Here is a 20,788-nt window from a genome sequence, read left to right on the forward strand (position 1 = left end):
ATGTGGCAGATTGCAATTTCATTTGATTGTATTATTTTTTTGAAGTTTGTTTATTCATTCATTCATTCATTCATTCATTCATTCATTCATTCATTCATTCATTCCCAGAGAGACAGAGAGACAGAGGCAGAGACCCAGGCAGAGGGAGAAGCAGGCCCCAAGCAGGGAGCGGGACGTGGGAGTCGATCCCGGGACTCCAGGGTCACACCCTGGGCTGAAGGCAGCGCTAAACCACTGAGCCCCCCGCGCTGCCCCAGGTTGCAATTTTAAAGGACGGTCGTGAAAAGTGTCAGCGAGAAGGGCGCGCTTCAGCAAAAGTTTGCCTTCCCCACTGAGGGCAATAGGGAGTCATGGTAGGTTTTTGAATAGAGGAGGGCTGTGATGGGAATGACCTTTTATTGTTTTTTTTTAAAGATTTTATCTATTTATTCCTGAGAGACCCAGAGAGAGGCAGGGACACTGCCAGAGGGAGAAGCAGGCTCCGTGTGGGGAGTCCCATGCGGGACTGGATCCCGGGACCCCGGGGTCACACTCCGAGCCAAAGGCAGGCACTCAAGCGCTGAGCCACCAGGCATCCCTGAACGGGAGAAAATATTTGAAAACCACACATATGGATATATGAGTAATTCATACAAACCAATAACCCACCCCCCCCCCAAATAGTCCAAATAAAAATTGGCAGAGAATAAAGGGGAAGGGAGAAAAAATGAGTGGGAAATATCAGACAGGGAGACAGAGCATGAGAGACTGCTAACTCTGGGAAACGAACTAGGGGTGGTGGAAGGGGAGGAGGGCGGGGGGTGGGGGTGAAGGGGTGACGGGCACTAGCGGGGGCACCTGGCGGGATGAGCACTGGGTGTTATTCTGTATGATGGCAAATTGAACACCAATAAAAAATAAATTTATAAAAAAAAATTGGCAGCGTAACGCCATAGAATTAGGGGCCAAGCTTTTGGAACGGTGAACTGGCCATTAACTGGGCTCGTGTGGGGGCAGGAGTGGTTTAGGAGTGGGGCTCACACGCGGTGCAGGCAGGGAAGCTGCTTTCAAAGCGCTTCTTACGTATTGTAATTGCAGTGGTTCCGCCGCGTCTTTGTCCGCCGTGCGGAAGCGGCGTGGACACAGCCCTGGAAAGTACGTGCTCGACGCTCCGCGAGCTGCCGCGCCGAGGCGGGCGGGCTCTTCCCACAGCCATGGGGCCCCCGGGCCTTACTGGGCAGCCGCCTCCGCCGAGCTCCCCCGTGGGCGCCGCCCCCCGCGCACGCGCGCCGGCGGCCCTCCGGGGCGGGGCTGCGGAGCCTTGTGACGCAACGCGCGGCCGGGGGGCGGGGCCCGAGGCGCCCAGCCCGCCCTCTTCCGCTGCGGCCGTGGGAATGGAAACATCTGCCCCACGTGCCGGAAGCCAGCTTGCGGCGATGACGGCGCGCCGCTCCGCGTCCTACCGCGCCGAAGCCCCGCGGGTGTCATCGCGAGACGGGCTCGCCGACATGGCCGCGTCCAGTCAAGGTAAGGGCGGGCGCGCGCAGCGCCGGCGCCGCGGGGAGCCGCCTTTCTCAGCTCCGGAAGGGGAAGGGCTCCGCGTTCGCGGGTCCCGGCGGAGCCTCCCCGGGAGTCCGGGCGGCGCCTGGGCGGAGAGGGCGCCCCGGGCTCGCCCCTGACCCCGCCGCCCCCCGGATCCGGCCAAGGTCAGGCGCCGGGCGGGGACCGAGCGGCCCCGGGGTGTTGGCTCGGGTCGGGCGCGGTCGGCCTTCCGGCGCCGCCCCGAGCGGCGCGAGCCCGGAGGCGTGCCGTTCCCGTGGTCGGCGGCGCCTGGCGCGCTCACAGCAAGGCGGCGTCTTTGACCCCGGGCCGGCCTCGTTCTGTGCGCAAAGGAGCCTCCTCTTCGCTACTGATGGTTTTGAAAGACTAATACGCATGGAGTCGTACTTTTTGGGTTGGTTTTGTATTTATTTACTCCGCGCGAAGGAACATTCCCTATAATAAAATACACAGAGCAGCGGGACTTTGAGTCATGCTTCTTACTCTGCTGATCACCCTGCTTCAGGTTCTACTCAATTCAGTGCTGCTTCGCGAGATCTCGTTGCCCAACGCAGCCACCATGGAAACCCGAGTATATAAACATAAAATTACATGGATTATGTTCAAAACAAAGGCAGTGGAGGTATTCAGAATTCACCACTTGCTCATTATTCGCTACTGTTCACTGTTATCCATGCTCTTGACGTGATTTACGTGTATTGCGTCGATGTGATGGAAATGACAGTATGGTATGTTACTGTGCATCTCTCTCCAACCCTGGGTGCACTGATGTCACAGTTCCATGATGTCACAGTTCCATGATGTCACACTCAGGGAGACTGAATGCATCGTGCAAATTGATGTACACTGCAGATGACCCCCAGCTGGTTGTTCAACACTGGCACCCCCACCGAATTGACGTGATTAAGGGATTGGAGTGCACAATGATTATTTTCCTGCAGACCACACTGCTGTCATTCACCTAAAATATAGAGGTTGATTAGATATTTGCTCCTAGGAAATGGTTGTGAGAGAACTTTGAGGTCGGCATCGTGAATTTTGATCTTTATCATAGTGATGATCACGTAATCCTGTGGTCATTTATTTTGTGGACTCATAAGCAAGACTAACGACTCTGCTCTACATACTGGTTTACACAATTTGTTCAATGACTAAATGAAGTTGAATGAACCAAAGGCCTCTGATTTTATCCCTCTTTTGGCTGGAGCCTCCTATTGAGCTGAGGGGCCTGGTAAAATTATATTAAAACAAAACTCAGGGTCGCCTCGATTGCTTCATGGGACTCTTGGTTTCAGCTCAGGTGGCGATCTCAGGGTCGTGAGATCTATCCCCACGTGGGAATCCGCACGGGTTGGAGAGTCTGCTTCAGATTCTTTCCCCTTCCCCCCACCTGCAAAATAAATAAATCTTGTTTTTTAAAGACTTTATTTATTTGATAGAGAGAGACAGCATGCACAAGCAGGGGGAGCAGCAGAGGGAGAGGGAGAAGCAGAGGAAGAGGAAGAGCAGACTCCTCACTCAGCAGGGAGCCCAGTGGGATGCAGGTCTCAATCCCAGGACCCTGAGATCATGACCTGAGCTGAAAGTAGATACTTAACCAACTGAGCCACCCAGGCGCTCTAAAATTAATAGATGTTTTTTTTTTTTTTAAAATTTTTATTTATTTATGATAGTCACAGAGAGAGAGAGAGAGGCAGAGACACAGGCAGAGGGAGAAGCAGGCTCCATGCATCGGGAGCCTGATGTGGGATTCGATCCTGGGTCTCCAGGATCGCGCCCTGGGCCAAAGGCAGGCGCCAAACCGCTGCGCCACCCAGGGATCCCAATAGATGTTTTTTTTAAAAAAAAACCTCAAAACTCATTCTTGGTGTTTTTTTTTTTTCGTTCTTGTTTTCAGTGATATTCTTTAACTCCGAGAGAATTTCTTCAACACAGCAGTAATGTTTTACTGTTCTTTTGTACTGGTATCTAATGTTACATTCAAAAGATACTTTTTATGTAACTATTTGTAAAAACATAGAAGACCTTGTTCCTCAAACATCCATATTTTGGTTCTGTTAAATTGGAATCTATGATCCATCTTGAATTATATTTTCTGTATGATCTAACTAGAGATCATAGCCTTTTTTTTTATTACAAATACCCAATAGTTCTAACAATTTTTTGAAACTGCTCTTTCCCTATTAAATTACCTTGATGCCATGTTATTGAAAATTGAATGACTATGTGTACATCTACTTGTGGACTCTGTATTCTCTCCCATTCATATATGTGTGTCAGTTCTACACTGTCCAACATGCTAGCTTTATAAGTCTTGTTGTGAGGGAGCTTTATTCCACTGTAGCTTTATAGGAAGTCTTGAAAGTCCTTGAACTTTGTTCTTTGCGGGGGGTTACATTTTATTTATATATTTATTTTAGAGAGACACAGAGCACAAGCATGTGAGCAGGTAGGTGAGGTGAAGGAGCAAGGGGGAAAGAATCCCAAGCAGGCTCGTCACCGAGCACAGAGCCCTCCCCGGGGCTGGATCTCACAACCCTGAGACCATGACCTAAGCTGAAACCAAGAGTCAGACACTTAAGTGACTGGGCCACCCAGGGGCCCCAAACTTTGTTCTTTTTTATTCCCCAAAATTGTTTTGATGCTTGTGACACATTGTATTATCCTAAACGATCACGACAATCTCTCTCAGTCTACTGGCTCTTTCCTCAGTGAGACGTTGACACCCCTCCCACTCAGTGATGGGGTCTATATATTCCCTCTTGAATCCGTGTGGGAATGTGTGACTGCTTCTACTGAACGTGGTGGAAGTAACACTACTTGGCTTCTGGGGCCAGGTGTTAAATAATGAACACAGCTTGTGCCTGGCCTTCAGTCTCCTTCACTCTCCAGTTTCTCGCTGCCTCCCTTGGGGACGCACCCTGCAGCCTAGGAGCATGCTAGAAGGAAGTCTGAATGAGCCCACATAGAGAGGCAGCCTGAACATATGTTGGGGATGATTCCAGGTCTTTGACCTGTAAGTCTTCCAGCTGAATCCGCAGACTTCACGGAATAGGGATGGACTGTAATGCCATATCCCGTTGGAATCCTGAGCCACGGAGTCCAAGAGCATAATAAATGATTGCTTGGCTCCATGAAGTTTTGGGGCGATTTGCCATCATCGCTGGGAACACTATTCTAGGTAGGCCTTCGCATCTCCATATACATTTTAGAACCAGCTTGTCGGTTTCTAGATAAAGACCTCCTTTTTGACCCGGACGGCATGAAGTCTGTAGCTGGATACGGGGACAATGAATGTCTTAAAAATACTGCCTTGCAAGAGAAAGTATGTAACTCCATTAATTTCAGTCATCTTCCCTCTCTGCGGTGTTTTGTTTACAGTGGAGAGGTTTTGTGCATCATTCTTTAAATTTATCCCTACATTGTCTTCCCACAGGGAAAGGGATCAGACATCTTGTTGACTCTTTTTCCTTTCTTGGGCAATCACTTAACCTCTGAGCCTCCATTTCTTAATTATAAAGTGGGGATAATAAATAGTACCTTGTTTTGTACCTACTATGTTCTGTAGATTTAATTAGGTATACATGTTTATTGCTTAGCACATTGCCTGGTAAATAGTAACAGCTCAATTAAACATTACTTTCTATCTTTATTATCAGTGGAGATCCATATAGTAGTAAGAATTTGTGGGCTAAATGGTATTGAGATATTTACTCTTGAGAAGGAGACACAAATGAAGAAAATCCATTTCATTTAGGATATGTTATTATTACTGTCAGGTTTTTGTACATCCATTGCTTGTTTTTAAATTTGAGAGAAAAACCCGGAGTACTAATTCTAAATTGTCCACTTATTTTTTTTCTAAGATAGGTATTATTTGTTGATTTTAGAAGTTGCTAGCCACAATTTCAGAGTTATTTTGCCATTTGAAATAAAATGATACTTGCAGGTTCTTCAATACCCATTTCCTTAAAATTCTCTTATTCTGATTAAGAATTGTGATTCATTATAAATCTAAGTATTTTCTTATTCAGTATCTCAATTCTTGTAGGAAACTTTGAGGGAAAATTGGAGTCACTGGACCTTGCAGAATTTGCTAAAAAGCAGCCATGGTGGCGCAAGCTGTTTGGGCAGGAATCTGGGCCCTCAGCTGAAAAATATAGCGTGGCAACGCAGCTGTTAATTGGAGGTGTCACTGGATGGTAAGTGATAAGAAAGAATGTCTAGTGTCTTTTTTTTTTTGCCTTATTTAGTATTGCAGTTACAGGAACCATCTCCTTAACTAATGAGAACATGTTGACTTCTGTGCAATTGATCACTTCATGTGTGGCATTCACCTAAACATAGTGTCTATTATATGCCAGGCTCTATTTTGAGTATTTATATATTTCATTTCCTTCTCACAACAACTCTGAAATTGGTACTGGTATTGTGTATCCTCATTTTTCTTCCAGTTTCATTGAAAAATAAATACACATCACTGTATAAGTTTAAGGTATACTGCATGATGGTTTGATTTATGTATGTTGTGAAATGGTTACCACAGTAGGGTTAGTGAACATTCATCATGTCATACACATACAATAAACAGAGAGGAAAATAATTTTCTTCTTGTGATGAGAACTCTCAGCATCTACTCTCCTAAGCATTTTCATAACATTGTACATTACCTCCCTAATACTTACTTCTAAGTGGAGGTTTGTACCTTTTGACCACCTTCATCCAATTTCTGCTAACCCAACCCCGTGCCTCCAGTAACCACAAGTTTGATCACTTTTCTATGAGGTTTGTGTTTGTTTGTTTTAGATTGTGTGTGTGTGTGTGTGTGTGTGTGTGTATATATATATGAGATCATATAGTATTTGTCTGTCTTTGACTTCCCTCACTCAGCATAATGTCCTCAAGAGCAATCCATGTTGTCACAAATGGTAGGATTTTGTTTTTTATGGCTGAATAGTATTACATTGTGTGTGTGCTCTGTGTGTGTATATGTCCTGTTTATCCGTTCATCCATTGATGAACGTTTAGGTTGTTTCCATTACTTGGCTGTTGTAAATAGTGCTGCAGTGAATGTGGGGGTGCAGACATCTTTTTGAATTAGATTAGATTTTTATTTCCTTTAGATACATATTCCCTGAGGTGGAATTGCCAGATCCTATTCTAGTTCTACATCTTATTTTTTGAGGCACCTCCATATCATTCTCCACAATGGCTGTACTAATTTATAGCTCCGCTAAGAGTATACAAGCGTTCGCTTTTCTCTACATTGAGAGATAGAGAATACAAATAACACAAATATCTTAGTATTTAATAGATATTTCCTTCTCACAACAACTCGGAAATTAGCACTGTAATTGTTCTCATAGGAACTAAGGCTCAATAGGCCCGGGGCCACATAGCTAGGAAGTGGTATAACTAGGAGCTAGCCACTTACTAGCCATGTCACAGGATAACTTCCTCAATGTGACACAGCTTATGGCTTCATTTGTCATAAATTCAAAAAGTTTAATAGCAAATTTAGTCAGGAATATATAATACATCAATATCATCTCTACTTTTTATATTTAGAAATGTTGGGGATCCCTGGGTGGTTCAGCGGTTTGGCACCTGCCTTTAGCCCAGGGCATGATCCTGGAGACCCGGGATCGAGTCCCGCATCGGGCTCCCTGCATGGAGCCTGCTTCTCCTCTGTGTCTCTACCTCTCTCTCTCTCTGTGTCTCTCATGAATAAATAAATAAAATCTTAAAAAAAATGTTATTGTACAAGATAATATAAATACAGAACAGTACGTATGATATGTGTACGTTCTGATGAATACATATAGAGCAAACACCTATGTAACAACTGCTCAGGTTTAAAACGTGACTAGCACCCCAAAAACTCTAGAGATCAGTGCTACACTTATTGTCATGCAGTTATTTCTTTGCTTTTCTATGTGATTTTAACACCAATCTTATCAGTGTATAATATACTGTAGTTTAAAAAATATATATACTGTAGTTTATCTGCTTTTGAACTTTAAATAAATAAAATCATGTGTATTCTTGAATCTTGCCTTTTTGATCAGCTTGTTTTGTGTGTAGTTGTAGTTTCTTTGTTTTCTTTCATATATACAATTCCATTGCGTGAACATACCACAGTATTTTTTTTAAAGATTTATTTATTTATCACAGAGAGAGAGAGAAAGGCAGAGACACAGGAGGAGGGAGAGGCAGGCTCCATGCGGGGAGCCCGACGTGGGACTCTATCCCAGGTCTCCAGGATCATGCCCTGGGCCAAAGGCAGGCGCCAAACTGCTGAGCCACCCAGGGATCCCCCCACAGTATTTTTATCTAGGTGATGACTGACATTTGAGTTGATTCAGTGTTTGGCTAAATAGTGCTGATATGAACACTCTGTCTAAATTTCCTGGTGTGTATATATGCATTTTTAAAAAAGATTTTATTTATTTATCCATGAGAGACAGAGAGAGAGAGAGGCAGAGACACGGGCAGAGGGAGAAGCAGGCTCCATTCAAGGAGCCTGACGTGGGACTCAATCCTGGGGCTCCAGGATCAGGCCCTGGGCTGAAGGCGGCGCTACACCGCTGAGCCACCCGGGCTGCCCTATATGCATATTTTGGATGGTCTATACCTAGGAGTGGAATTACTAGGTCATGGGATATAAGTACATTCGGCTTTGCTGGGTAATGTCAGAGTGCTATCCAGAAGGGACTGTGACACTTTACCCTCCCAGCAACAAGGATTGGGAGTTCTCATGCTCTCCAGTCTTGTAAGCACTTGATACTGCCAGACTGAGATTTTTGCAGTACCTCACATGGTTTTCACTTATATTTCCCTATGTAGTGGTGACATTGAGTAACTTTTACATATGCTTCTTGACCGTTTTGGATCTCTTCTTTGATAAAGTCTCATTTTAATCTTTTGTGATTTTTCTCTTAAGTTGTCATCCCTTTTTGAACGCCTGGGTGGCTCAGTTGGTTAAACGTCTGCCTTCGGCTCAGGTCATGGTCTCAGGGTCCTGGGATCAAGTCCTGCATTGGGCACCCTGCTCAGTGGGGAGCCTGCTTCTCTCTCTCCCTCTGCTGCTGCTCCCCATGCTCAGCCTTGCTCTCTTGCACTCCCATGTGCTCTCTCTCTCAAATAAATAAATAAAATCTTAAAAAAATAAAGCATACAATTTGATGAATTTTGACATATGCACACCAGTAAATCACCACAATCAAGGTATTGGACCCATCCATCACTCTAAAAGCTGCTTTGTACCTCTCCATAATCCCTGTAATGCCCTCACCAACCACCGATCTGCATTCTATCATTATAGATTACTTTGCATCCTCTAGAATCATACATAAAAGGAATTACACGGTGTGTGTTCTTTTTTGTCTGACTGCTTTCTTTTGCTTAGCATACTAATTTTCAGGTTCATCTATGCTTTTTTTTTAATTAGTAGTTCATTCCTTTTCATTGCTCAGTAGTAGTTCATTGTGTCGATGAACCATTTTGTTTATCCATTTACCTTTGATGAACCCTGGTTTGTTTCCACTTTGGGCTACAGCTGCTACAGACATTTGTGAACAAGTCTGTGTGAACATAGGCTCTCATTTCTGTTGCGTAAATGCCTAGGGATAGCATGGGTGGGGATTATAGGTGGGATGCTTTAATTTAAGAACCTGCCAGACACTTTTCTAAAATGCCTATACCATCTTATACCTCTACCAGCAGTGTGTGAGTGTTCCAGTAGCTCCACATCCTCACTAACACTTGGGCGCTATGCCTTTTTGATTACAACCATCCTGGTGGGTGTAAACTGGTAGCTCACTGTGGTTTTAATTTGTATTTCCCTAATGATTAATGATATTAGCATCTTTTCATGGGCTTATTTTTGCCATCCACATATCTTTGATGAGGAATCTGTTCAAGTCTTTTCTCCATATTGTTACTGGGATATTGGCTTTCTCATTACAGAGGCACAAGAGTTCTTTATATATTCCAGATACAAGTTTTATATCAGATTTGTGATTTGCAAATACATTCTTTTGCTCTGTGGCTTTGTAGTCTCTTAACAATAAAGAACAGAAGTTCTTAACCTTGAAATGTAATTTATCAACTTGTTTTTTTTCTAGCTCTAGCTTTTGGTTTAATGTCTGAGAATATTTTCCTAACCTAGGATCACTAAGATTTTCTTTTATGTTTTCTTCCAGAGAGTATTTAGGTTTAGATTTTTCATTAGGTCCATGATTCATTTTTATTTACTTTTTGTGTATGTTGCAAGGTAAGGAATCCAAGTTCTTGTTTGCATATGACATCTAATTATTCCCACATGGTTTGATGAATAGACATCCTGCTCTACACTGAATTGCTTTTGCACCTGTGTCAAAAATCGATTGACTATATGTCTGTTTCTGAACTTTGTTTTATTTTATTTTATTTTTGAACTTTGTTTTCAAGCTTTTTATTTTTAAGTGATCTCTATCCCCAGCATGGAGCTCAAAACTCATGACCCTGAGAACAAGGGTCACGTGCTCTTCCGACTGAGCCACTGTACTCCTGTTTCTGAATTCTTTAGGGTTTTTTTTTTTAAGTATTTTTATTTTTTTAAGTAGGCTCCATGCCCAGTGTGGAGCCAAATGTGGGGCTTAAACCCACAACCCTGAGATCAAGACTTGAGCTGGGATCAAGAGTCAGATACTTAACCAACTGAGCCACCCAGGTGCCCCTGCAGTTTTTGTTAGTGGATTTGTCAGTCTTTGTGCTTAGTATCACACTGTTTTGATCACTGTTACTCTATAATAAGTCATGAAATCAGATAAATCTTATACCTTTGTTCTTTTTCAAAGTCGATTTGACTATTCTGGGTTCACAGCATTCTCATACAAATTTTAGAATAAGCTTGCTGCCAATTCCAATAAAAACCTGATGAGATTTTGATTAGGATTTCATTGATCCATAAACCATGTTTAGGTTTCTTTTAAGTATTCTCAGCAATTTTTTATAGGTCTTGCATATCTTATTTTTGATATTATTGTAAATGATATTTTTAAATTTCAGTTTCTAATTGTTCATTACTCATATATAGAAACACAATTGAGGTTTGTATATTCCTCTTTTATACCGCGATCTTGCCAGAGTCCCTTACTAGTTTGCAGAGTTTGGCGGTCCATTCATTCTTGCCAATTTCCTAGGGGGATATTTGCCTTTATGCTTTTCCCCCTTGAGCTCCACTATGTAGCTGGAGTCCTCTTTTAAAAGTGCACCCTGAAAGTTTTAAGGGATTTTCCCAAGACCACAAAATTAGTAAGTGGTAGAGACAAGATTTGAATCAGGGTCTTTCTGAGTTCAGAGCCTCTGCTCTCTGCTTGGCGAATCATCCGACAGTAAGTAAGATCTGAACATTGTTAGAAGTGCATGGTCATGTGTATTTGACAGCCTGTCAACTTGTCTGACGTTGGTTTGGTTTTTGTAGGTGCACGGGTTTCATATTCCAGAAGGTTGGAAAGTTGGCTGCAACAGCTGTAGGAGGTGGATTTTTTCTCCTTCAGGTTCGTATGCAAAATATTCCTAGATGTTTGGAAATCCCCCTTGCCCGTTAGGAGTGTGGTTTGAGGAGCTATAATACAGGCTTGGCGGTATTACACTAGAATAGCCTTTGCACTTATTTTCAGTGCACTATTTGAAATGCCGGTGACCATTTGAATCAACCTGCATCAGTTCAATCAGTCACATTTTGTTCTATCATCTATAACATGGGGACATAGTACATATTCCTATGATAGCTCCCTTACAGGGTCTTTAAGACCAGTTGAAATATTAAGTATGATTCCACAAATACGAAGTGTACTGCATGTACAAGTGCCCTGTGATACGATTTATTTGACAGAGGGGACATCGATCCCAGAGCACTCAGAAATGAGGACTAAATGACAGTCCAGTCCAATGTCCTCTCTTGTCCTCTCGGCCCAGAGTTTATTTCAGGACTACTAGATACAGTTCTCTGAGGCCGCACTGTAGTATTGCTTTGCAAACTTGACTCCACGTTGGAATCACCTAAGGAGTTTTACAAAACAGTAACGCTCGGAGCCCGCCGCATCCCCCTCCCCACCTGATGTCTTAGGTGGAAGGTGTGCTTGCACATCTAAGTATTTTTAAACTCGAGGTGATTCTAACGTGGAGCAGAGTTTGAGAAGCACTGCTCTGTAGGAGCCATAATTCATTGAATTGTGCCACAGTCTCCCAACTCCTAGGCCTTGGTCTCCTCCTACAGTTGACAGCCTTCCTTTTAGCGGGGTAGTGCTACCTCTGAACCGCAGGTGGAGTGGGTTTCCCAGGTGGGTCAGGGGAAAGTTCATTGTGTGCGAGAAGGCTGGTGACTGGCAGCCGGGGCAGTGCCCAGGGCTGGGGCGAGTTGGGTATCCTATTGCCACACAACAAATTCCCGCAAACCCTAGTGCTCGAAATAACCGTCATTTAATCACTTCTCACAGTTTGTGTGGGTCAGGAATTTGGGGAGGGAAGGGTGGGTGCCTGTGGCTGCAGGTGTCATGCAGTTGCAGGCAGGAGGTGGTGGAGCTGTGTAAGCAGAGCAGGCTGGGGCAGGTCTGGGCCTCTCTCTGTCTCTCGGGGTGGGGGCGGTCAGACTCCCTGCAAGGCGAGGGCCCCCCCGCCACCTTTCCCTCGCCTTCCTCTCAGCCCTTCGGGCACAAGTGCAGTGGCGGCTGTGTCGCCAGCAGACCCGCAGTCAGTCCTCTATCTCTGTGCTTTTCTCTGCAGCCTGCTCCAGGTTTGTCTTTGTATGTATCTTCATGTGGCTTTGAAATATCTTTTTTTCTTTCACCTTAAACTTTTTTCACTTGACATTTAATTGACACACAACATTAGTTGGAGTACAGCGTAGTGTTTCAGTATTTATAGGCGGTACAAAGGTCTGCGCCTGAGTGTACCCTCCGTTTCTTCGGGGGCCCTGTCTGACGGAAGCAGTCGGTACTGCAAGAGTCCCCAGTGGGATTCTGGGATTGCATGAGTCAGATAACCGGGGAGGACAGGGATGTCTCCTTGCTAGGGGAGGTGGGCAGGACGCGGGGAGTCAGTGCTGTGTCCTCATGCTGTTGGTCACCAGAGGGATGAAGGTGAGGCCTGCTGTCATTGATGTGGGGATCCAGTTTCCTTTCTTTCATACTCATAATTGTCTTCCTTTCCTCAATATTTATAGTGTGGCAGTTGTCACAGATTAACCCGTATATGGCTGGTTTTGATTCTAGTTTCTCTATTCTGTTTCACTGGTCAACTTCCAATGTTTACTAAGGCTGGACAGTTGGTGACAGATGTTCTTCCCCACGCCCTTCGGGAGTGCTGTGGCTGCTTTTATGCTTTTAGCTTGTCCATATACATTTTATTTATTTTTTGTCCATATACATTTTAGAACAGGTTTGTTGATTATTTTCAAAAGCTGTGTTAAAATTTTCATTGGAATTGCATGGGAGCCATATAGGTAAATGTGGGAAGAATCAATATCTTGAATGATGAATCATCTGTGAATACATGCTTTCTCTCCATTTATTTAGGTCTTCATTGTCTTTCTGTAGACTTTACAATTTTTTTTTCTTATACATCTTCTACACCTGTGCCTTGGTTTCATTCCTAGATACCTTATGCCTTCACTTACACTGTGGCTTTCCTTGGCCACATACCCTCAGCCCCAAGCCAGTCTTCCAGTTGGACTCATAATGATACAACTCCTAATGTGGAACATCTTTTCTTTTTTTTTTTTGGGGGGGGGAACATCTTTTCATACACTTCCTTGCTGTCCACATACGTGTGTATTCAGGTCTTTGCCTATTTTTAAATTGGGTTATCTGTTTCTGTACTTTTTATTTTGTCCCATTAATCTGTGGGTCTGTCCCTTCTTCAGTATCCCACTGTCATCTTTTCTTTTTTTAATTGGATTCTTTTTAAAAAAATTTATTTATTTATTTATGATACAGAGAGAGAGAGAGAGAGAGAGAGAGAGAGGCAGAGAGAGAGAGAGAGAGAGAGAGGGGCAGAGACATAGGCAGAGGGAGAAGCAGGCTCCATGCACAGGGAGCCCGACGTGGGATTCGATCCCGGGTCTCCAGGATCGCGCCCTGGGCCAAAGGCAGGCGCTAAACCACTGTGCCACCCAGGGATCCCCCCACTGTCATCTTGATTGCTGTAGCATCATAGGAAATCCTAAAATCAGGCACTATGATACCTCCAACAGTGTTCTTTTTCAAAATTGTTTTGGCTGTTCTAGTTCTTTTGCCTTTCCATGCACATTTTATTTTTTTAATTTTTTTTTTATTTATTTATGATAGTTACAGAGAGAGAGAGAGAGGCAGAGACACAGGCAGAGGGAGAAGCAGGCTCCATGCACCAGGAGCCTGATGTGGGATTCGATCCCGGGTCTCCAGGATCGCGCCCTGGGCCAAAGGCAGGCGCCAAACCGCTGCGCCACCCAGGGATCCCCCATGCACATTTTAGAACCAGCTTGTTTCTATCTGCAGAGCATCTTGCCGGGGTTGGGATTGCAGGAACTTCATAGCTCAACTTGGAAAGAATTGGACATCATTTTGAGTCTTCATTTCCATATACAGGGCCTGTCTCCATTTATTTGTTCTTTAAATTCTTCACCATTTTGTGGGTTTCAGCATGCAGATTCTATATGATTTTTGTTTAGATTTCTATCCAGTATTTAATACTTTTACAGCTATAGTAAATCATGAATTTTATTTCCATTTCCAGTTGCTTTAATTGCTAGCAGAAACAATACAACTGATTTTGTATGTTGATCTTATGTTCTGCAACCTTGCTAAACTCACTTTTTTTTTTTGTTTTTTGGCAAATGAGGTAGTTTATTAGCCTAGCATTTGTTGCAATACTTCTTGTTGGCAGCTGCCAGCTGTCCAGCAGTTCTGGTCTTTTCCCACCATTTGCAGCCCCTCTAGGGGACCACGCTCTTGAAGCTTCTGCTGAATGGCTAGCAATGAGCCCATTTCTCTGACGTCTCCCATAGATCTTGGTCATTGGAGGCGACCCCAGCGCCACCCCAGAGATACAGATGCCGTGCTGTGGAAGCAGCTCGTGTATACAGCCAGTTCTCATCATAGGGAGCAAGCTGTTTATGCTTAGCCAGCTTGACAGTGTCCACTCATTCGCTCGGAAGCTGAACATCCTAGACATTTGACAAAGGCTCCAGAGCTCTGACAAACTCCTGTTGGCTCATGTCTTTCACAGTAACCCCAGGTATCATGCGGCCTCCGTGCTGCCAGCCTAAACTCAGTTTTTAGATGTAGGAGTTCTTGTTCGTTTTTTGGTTGGATTCTTTGAAATTATGTAGACAGACGTGTCTATGAATAGCAGCAGTTTGGCTCCTTCCTTTCTGATCTGGAGAAGAATCACACTTTTTATGAGTATTAATGTTTTGTTCATTACCTGTATTGCAAATATTTCCTCCAGCCTGGTTTGGGTGACTGATTAGTAGGTGGTGCCATTAACTAAAATAGACACTAGAAGAAGAGCAACAATGCAGGAAGAGATCAAAGAGAGAGAAGTCTCGGTTTTACATATTTTGAGAAATCCAACTAGATGTGACTTACCAAAACTTCGGTGGAGAGAAGTGATATTGATGAAAGATTGATTGATGGGCTGTAGTGACTCTTTATTCCTTGGTTAACATTATTCCATCAGAAGACAACATACCCAGATCAGTTTGCTCCTATTCACACATTCTCATTGAAATTGTTTTCACTGAGTTTTACTTTGTGCCAAAGTGCCTGCTGTCTCCACGGAGGGAAGGGGGCATGCTCTAGACATATATTCGGATGTGTTTCTCTCAGCACCTCTTACATGAAGTTGCTCATGAGAAACCTCTGGAGCCATGTTCTAGAAGATTTCTTTCTGAGTCAACAGTGATTAAGTCGGCTATAACTTTGTCATGTTTCTTCACTTTACATCTTGACTTTCAATTCTGATTTTCTTTTTACCAATTTATATTTTTAAGCTAACTTAAAACTTTGTAGATGGGGATAAGGGTATAAATAAAGAGTAAAAGAATTGCCAACAGTCATTGAAGGCCAGTCTATTGATCCGGCGTCAGGCATAGAGCCTTGCGTGTTGGGTGGATACTGAGTACATGTGAACTGAATATCATTGTCATGCAGTGAGCTGGATGGCAAATGTCTCAAACAATGGAAAGTCAGAATGGTTTTTGATGATGTGCTTCAGTGATCAATCCTAAAGAACTGTGTTTATTATTTTTGGCTATCATCGTTGAAACTGTAGCTTGCAAACCATACTGGTTACATCAAGGTTGACTGGCAGCGAGTGGAGAAGGACATGAAGAAAGCCAAGGAGCAGCTGAAGATCCGTAAGAGCAGCCAGATACCTACGGAGGTCAAAAGCAAAGCAGAGGAGGTGAGTCTTGTTTTGTTCATCTGCAGTGTGAAAAGACTGTGGACAATGGGGTAGACGGAGCAGAATGTCAGCCGTGAATGGCATCTCTTCACCCTAGGAGGCAGTCTTTTAAAGCTGGGTGATTGAAGTGTTGGTGACTCTTATCAGGCAGTGATGTATGTAAATGACATGTTTATGAATGACTGTAAAATGAATGAATGATATGTTTACATATGTGGATTGGTCATGTCTGGAATCAGTCCTTGCAGCAAGTGAGATGTAGATGGTTTGAAGTCATACTTTGTCTCCATGCACACTCTTCTCTGAAATGTCCATCCTTTACACGCACACATAACTAGCAGGAATATGTAGCTCAGAGGTTTGCAACTTTTTTTTTTGTAAAGGACCGGATGATAAATGTTTCCAGCTTTGTAGGCCCTGGGGTCTCGGTCACAGCTACTGAACTCCACCGTGTATCATGAAAATAGGCATACACGGTATGTAGACAAGTGGGTGTGGCTGTGTTGCAGCGAAGCTTTATTTAAAAATGACAGCAGGCTGGATTTGGTTTTCAGGCTATAGTTTGCTGACCTCTGCTCTAACACGCGAAAACCAGGTTAGGTTATATAGGCTGGCCCTTGGAAGGGACAGAAGAAGTCCTTCCTTTTTAAAAGGATGTATTCTGGCACTTCTTGATTACCTTTGGAAATACATTAAATGTCCCAAAGAAATAAGTGCACCGAAGTGGGGAGAAGTAAAGTAGGATCGAGGTGTCAAAAAGGCACCTTGCACCTTCTAAGGCCTGGAGCAATGGTGTTCTGGATTCACAGAGAAAACAGATGGAATAACTGCAGATGATGGATTTAGAGGTAAATCGAAACAGGCCTTGTCCTTGAAATATTGCCAAATGATGGTAACAAAATAAAACAGGTTAAACCCATAAGGACCAAGAGAACAGGAGAAAAATACCACAGGAGAAGAAATGTCAGCAAGTTTTTAGAAGTTGAAAAGCAGATAGATGAGTGATGAATGACTTAGATTCGAAAATACTGAACAGGTAAGTCCACCTTGCCAGGCACATTACTGGCAGTCTCTGCAAGGAGGTGGGTGGTAGGCCAAAGCTGGTCCTTTGCCCAGAGTGGAAGGTGGCATCTCCAAGGGCCCAGGGGTGCAGAGAGTCCCTCCCAGTTCCATCCACTTGTCTCAAGGTCACGGTTATAAAAGTGACACTTTTTTCATTTTGCCAGAACTTGACTACTCACATGTATACAGAAGTAATGCACGACTGTTGAAAACTTCTTTAATGACATGGGAAGTATGTATAATAAACAGAATAAGGTTACTGTTCCATTAGAACTAACTGTTGAGGGCCGCCCGGGTGGCTCAGCGGTTGGGCGTCCGCCTTCGGCTCAGGGCGTGATCCCGAGGTCCTGGGATCAAGTCCTGCATTGGAGCCCACTTCTCCCTCTGCCTGTGTCTCTGCCTCTCTGTGTGTCTCTCATGATTAAATAAAATCTTAAGAAAAAGAAGAACTAACTGTTGAGTCACAGAGGGAACTTGTTATAAACTAGCCACAAGGTTTGGAATTGCTTTAATCCACAAATTTTTGTATTCCTATGCGTGGCCTGGCACCGTCACAGGCCCCAGGGATAGTGGCTGGTTCCTCCCGCCAAGCTTGGGGAGCCAGGGAATGAAGATGATGAATTCAGTGTTTAGCAATAAAAATCATCAGTAACTTCAGTGGCAGCAGTTCTGGGGTGGGGGTGGAATTGAAAGCCAAACTGTAACAAGTTGAGGAGTAGGAAGTAAGAAAGTAAAGATAATGAAAACAATAATTATTTCGGGATTTTGTATGATTTTCTTCATTCCTCCTGATGGTAGGTAGATGGCAAAAGGTGCTACGTCAAGTAGGGAAATGTGCGGCCCGGTGAAGGCAGAGGGCATGGAAGTGACGCAGGGAGTCCTAGGCATGGTGGGGTAAGGACGCCGGCGAGTCCCAGGAGAACGGGGTAGATTGGAGCAGGTCAGGGTGTGAGTGGCCTGTATGGTTGGGACATGGAGTTGCTGTACTCGAGTTTAAGAAATGGTTAGGCCAGGGTGCTGGACGTGTTGTCCGGTGAGGAGCGTCTAAGCTGATGGTTGTCCTTGGGGTGGAGGATGGACACAGAGACTTGGAGGAGAGACTTGCGAATGAGCAGCCTCGGTTGGGAAGCAGGTGTGGAGAGAACGAAGGAGTGACATCGGAAACGCAGTCGCCTCCGTAGCCGGTTTCTTGAACACGGCTTTACTCTTGCCCCGGAGCGTCCCCGTGAACTCTGTCCTTCCCTGTTCCTGAGACAGCACGCAGGCCGACTTCCTGGCTCTCTCACAGACAACTGAGGACAGAAGCCAAGGAGTTGCCTTGGCTTCTCCTCCTCGGCCGCCTATGGCCAGTCATCCAGTCAGAGTCCCATTTCGAAAACGTCTCTTGAATTCAGTTGCGTCAAACTAGCACCCCTGCCACTACCTGGAGCCAGAGACCCAGCGAGGGGGTTGTTGGGATCGCACAGGTGATAGAGATGTGAGTCGTAGTAATACTATCCCTGGCAAAGTAAGCCACTCGTGCTCTCTTCCGTTTCTAGGTCGTGTCATTTGTGAAGAAGAACGTTCTAGTGACTGGGGGATTTTTCGGAGGCTTTCTGCTTGGCATGGCATCCTAAGAAGGACAACTTCACTTTTGTGATTCCTGTTTTCTCCAGCCAGCTGCCTCTGCACTCCATCATAAGACGTCAGGTCTCTCCTGCTTCTCCTCTTTCTCCATGACTTCTGCCGTGGCGTATCCGAATGGCTCCTGTAGACATCTGTCGGTACAAGCTGACACGGCCCCGCTGTGAGCTTGGTGGCAACGGAAGAGCCCATAGGCGTTAGCTCTACTCCCTGCACACTCCCCACTTACTAACCTGTAGGTCAACAAAAACGTTCCTTTCCCCTCCCGTATAAGATGCGTAACAGAGCTTGGTACGCAAGATGGCTCACCTTGGAGGATGAGTGGATCCTCAAAGGTTGCCCTGAACTTGATTTGGGAAAAAAAAATCGCAAACGTATAGATACCTGATGTGCTGCATGGAAAGGAACTGAATACATTTGCCTTTAAGCATGAAAGACTTGGTATCTTGGTGTCTCCTTTCTTTTTTAGTTGGTTTTAGATTACAGAAAGAGAGTTGTTTATATACTTGCTGTAAGTATCCTGACAAAATGGCAGCATAAGCCCTAGCATCGAAAAATCTGAATATGGAATGAACTTGTGCTAAAGGTATATGTGTGCTGAGCTGAGGGTATTGTGTTTGGTGGGAAGGTCTTGAGGGAAACCAAGTATCATAGCTACGTCATCGGATGGTCAGACTTATGAATCATTTAGGGACATGAAGATCTTATCCAGGGACGTTTTCCAGCATCCAGCAACTCGTGGCTGTTTCCAGAGGGGTTTTTCTCATGGCAAAATAAGTGACTACGTAGGAGAGGTAAGAAGCTCTTGGATTTTTATTTCATGGAAAAGGCTTTAAGCTTTGAAATATGAAGTATTATTTACCTCTTGTGAAAACTTTAGGGGTAGCCATAGCTCCTCTGGGCCAATTCTATTTCTTCATCTAGTTGGTGTGAAATGCCTCACATTTGAGCCAGAGCTTTCAGGAGGTGGCATTCCAGGCACTCAGAATTGAGAACAGTAGCAAAAGCATGTGTGAAGTCAGTTATTTCCATCGTCAAACATAATCTGCTGTCTCACATGGCCCAAACCCTTAGAATTATTCTTTAAAACAAAAGTTTGTAGACACACAGAGACATGCTGGGAACCTCGGCACATGTGGTTGTAATGGCCTGTCACCATCACCATGTGTGCAGCCTCCGCTGGAACACCTGCTTCTGCAGGGTAAGGCTCGTGTGTTTCCGTCACACCCGTGGAACTGAGCACGTAATAGGTATTCAGGATTTGTAGAATATAAGGATGACGACCTCACGTAAATGAACCCACAAAAGGGATTGATGCAAAGAATCATTTGAGACTCTGTGAGTTATGAGAATGCAGAAAACTTAGAATCAGTCACTAAACCTGCAGGTGACTTTTGCAAAACGTATGTTTTTTTAAGGGCTTCTTTTAAAATGTTTGCCTTTTTCCTTACCTTGAGAGTATTGGGTTGGATTTGGAAACTGTACCTACTGATGGATGTGTGGGACTTTTTAGAATTCATCCATCTGCATCCTTTCCCTTCTTTTGAGGCGACCTAGGTAATTTTGCGTACAATGCGTATGAACCACCCCCAAATGAAAATGGTACGAGCCTCTGTGTTGTCTCTTGCATAAGGACTTAAAGATTGTTTTTAGTTTTTATTATGGAAACTTTCAAACATACCTGAACGTAGAGAAACGTACGGCGACCCTCATGTATCTATCACCCGCAACGACCATCAAATCATAGCTTGTTGATTGTTTTGAAACAAATACAAAATGTATCATTTCTTTATATTTCCGTTTGTGTCACTAAAAGGTGAGAACTGTTTTTAAAAATCAAATATAATACACTACTATCATGTCAAATAATTACAATTTCTTAATATCATCAAATATCTGGCCAGTCTTCAAAATATCCCGTCTGTTACGTGTTTTGCATTCGGTTTGTTTGAATCAAAATCCGTCTAAGGTCCACCCACGTTGCGTTCAGGTGGTCGAAGTGTCTTAATGCTGTATGCTCTTACTCTTTTCCTTCGTGGGATTTTGGCCTGCCATATAGTTGTTGAAGACACTGAGTTATTCCTTAGTTTTCTCCATCCTGCTCCTGATGCCCGGGTCCCGGGCTGATGTTCTG

At 44.1% G+C, this 20,788-nt stretch overlaps 2 protein-coding genes across 4 annotated transcripts in view; one reads left to right on the forward strand and one right to left on the reverse strand.

The window, feature by feature from the left end:
- The window catches only part of F8 (coagulation factor VIII), a 151,345-nt gene extending 150,108 nt beyond the window's left edge, over positions 1-1,237 (reverse strand). For both annotated transcript variants that reach the window (XM_049107307.1, XM_049107306.1), the window contains exon 1: positions 1,063-1,237. The gene's annotated coding sequence lies outside the window, so the exon portion shown is untranslated. The remainder of the gene's footprint in view (positions 1-1,062) is intronic.
- Positions 1,238-1,345: 108 nt separating this feature from the next.
- On the forward strand, positions 1,346-19,089 carry FUNDC2 (FUN14 domain containing 2). Of its 2 annotated transcripts, none has more exons than XM_025460527.3 (5): positions 1,346-1,506; positions 5,591-5,741; positions 11,006-11,081; positions 15,838-15,969; positions 18,570-19,089. In XM_025460527.3, the coding sequence occupies exons 1-5, from the start codon at positions 1,374-1,376 to the stop codon at positions 18,645-18,647; spliced, it is 570 nt and encodes a 189-aa protein (XP_025316312.1). In that variant the 5' UTR covers positions 1,346-1,373; the 3' UTR covers positions 18,648-19,089. The 2 variants fall into 2 exon arrangements, with proteins under 2 accessions (XP_025316312.1, XP_048963275.1); XM_049107318.1 differs by lacking the exon at positions 1,346-1,506 and adding an exon at positions 4,642-4,720.
- Positions 19,090-20,788: the final 1,699 nt, after the last annotated feature.

Source organism: Canis lupus, chromosome X (genome assembly GCF_003254725.2).
Source record: "Canis lupus dingo isolate Sandy chromosome X, ASM325472v2, whole genome shotgun sequence".
Taxonomy (NCBI): Eukaryota; Metazoa; Chordata; class Mammalia; order Carnivora; family Canidae; genus Canis; species Canis lupus.

Excerpts from the sequence above, each read along its gene's own strand:
- FUNDC2 (XM_025460527.3), top strand. The coding sequence starts at position 1,374 with ATGGAAACATCTGCCCCACGTGCCGGAAGCCAGCTTGCGGCGATGACG. Across the intron at positions 1,507-5,590 it reads CATGGCCGCGTCCAGTCAAG|GAAACTTTGAGGGAAAATTG; the intron begins GTAAGGGCGGGC and ends CAATTCTTGTAG. Across the intron at positions 5,742-11,005 it reads ATTGGAGGTGTCACTGGATG|GTGCACGGGTTTCATATTCC; the intron begins GTAAGTGATAAG and ends TGGTTTTTGTAG.